This window comes from Penaeus monodon, chromosome 15 (assembly GCF_015228065.2).
Source record: "Penaeus monodon isolate SGIC_2016 chromosome 15, NSTDA_Pmon_1, whole genome shotgun sequence".
Lineage (NCBI taxonomy): Eukaryota > Metazoa > Arthropoda > Malacostraca > Decapoda > Penaeidae > Penaeus > Penaeus monodon.
In genome coordinates this window covers 8,697,034-8,698,045 of record NC_051400.1, presented here as the reverse complement: position 1 = coordinate 8,698,045, position 1,012 = coordinate 8,697,034, and the positions used below count along the sequence as shown (strand labels likewise).

Below are 1,012 nucleotides of genomic sequence, written 5' to 3'. Positions count from 1 at the left end.
CATTAACGCATTTGGTATAGATATAGACTTTTCGCCCGGACAAGGATTCGATCCCTCTCACCCGAAAAAAACAAATAATTTAATTCCTTTCAGTTTCTTTCTTCCTTTTGCCTTTTTTTACTTATTGTGGAGAGTGTACGTTTTTTTGAGGGACTGAAATTTTAGTGATTCCAAAGAAGAGAGATAGATTAGGGAAAAAATAAAAGTTGCTTTGCAGCATAAAAGTTAGTTGCAACTGCATTGTTTATACTTGCCGCCTTAGGTATGCATGGAGCCAGGCAGGATGTGATAAAAAAAAAAGTATGTCTTGAAAGCTTAGAATGGAATGTGGTGTGAAAAGCTAATTTTACTTTTTCCCTTCCAGCTGTATTTGTGTGTTAAGTAATAAAACCAATAAAATTTATATTAGAAGTTTCCTTAACTCAGTCGTTCAGTCCTCGACCTGGAATCCGAAGAAGAAGAAGAACTGGCCACTCGCTCAGTCAGAGATATGAGCAAGATTCTCGCCCGTATGGTCGCTGACGGTAAGTACCATTTTGCTTTGTATCGCATGTAGTTCAGTCTGATGAATGTACTCGGGGGGGGGGGGGGGGACGAAGAAAAAGATACAGGTTTTAATTGTATGAGTGTTTCTGTTTAGATGACATATGCGTCTGGGATGAATCGTAATGACTTAATGAGAAAGTTATCATCGGTTCGTGTTTAACGGAATGGCGCTGCGTTTCGTTCGTGTCTCGACTGCGCTATTCGGAGGCAAGACACGCATGCGCCGTGTCTTGAATACGTCTGTGTGGCAATGATTGATTAGAGTTGCGCTGTGACCCTTGGCGGTGCTGTGGAGTGCGGTGAATATAACCAGGTGCAGTGAAAAGACAAGAATTGTGTCATTATAAGCAGATACATACTTGAAAATATGGAGAAAACCACTTTCGTGTTTTGTAGCAGAACATACGGTCGTAAAAGAAAGACATACGACATACGCGGAGAACCTGTTTGTTTACACGAGTCGTAC

General features: G+C 40.9%; 1 protein-coding gene across 1 annotated transcript in view; it reads left to right on the top strand.

Annotated features, from left to right (window-relative positions):
* LOC119581735 (RNA-binding protein fusilli-like) overlaps positions 1–1,012 on the top strand; it is a gene marked incomplete in the record, with an annotated part of 165,619 nt that overhangs the window by 66,696 nt on the left and 97,911 nt on the right. Inside the window, 1 exon segment of the mRNA XM_037929866.1 lies at positions 435–524. Coding sequence (XP_037785794.1) covers positions 435–524 — 90 coding nt within the window.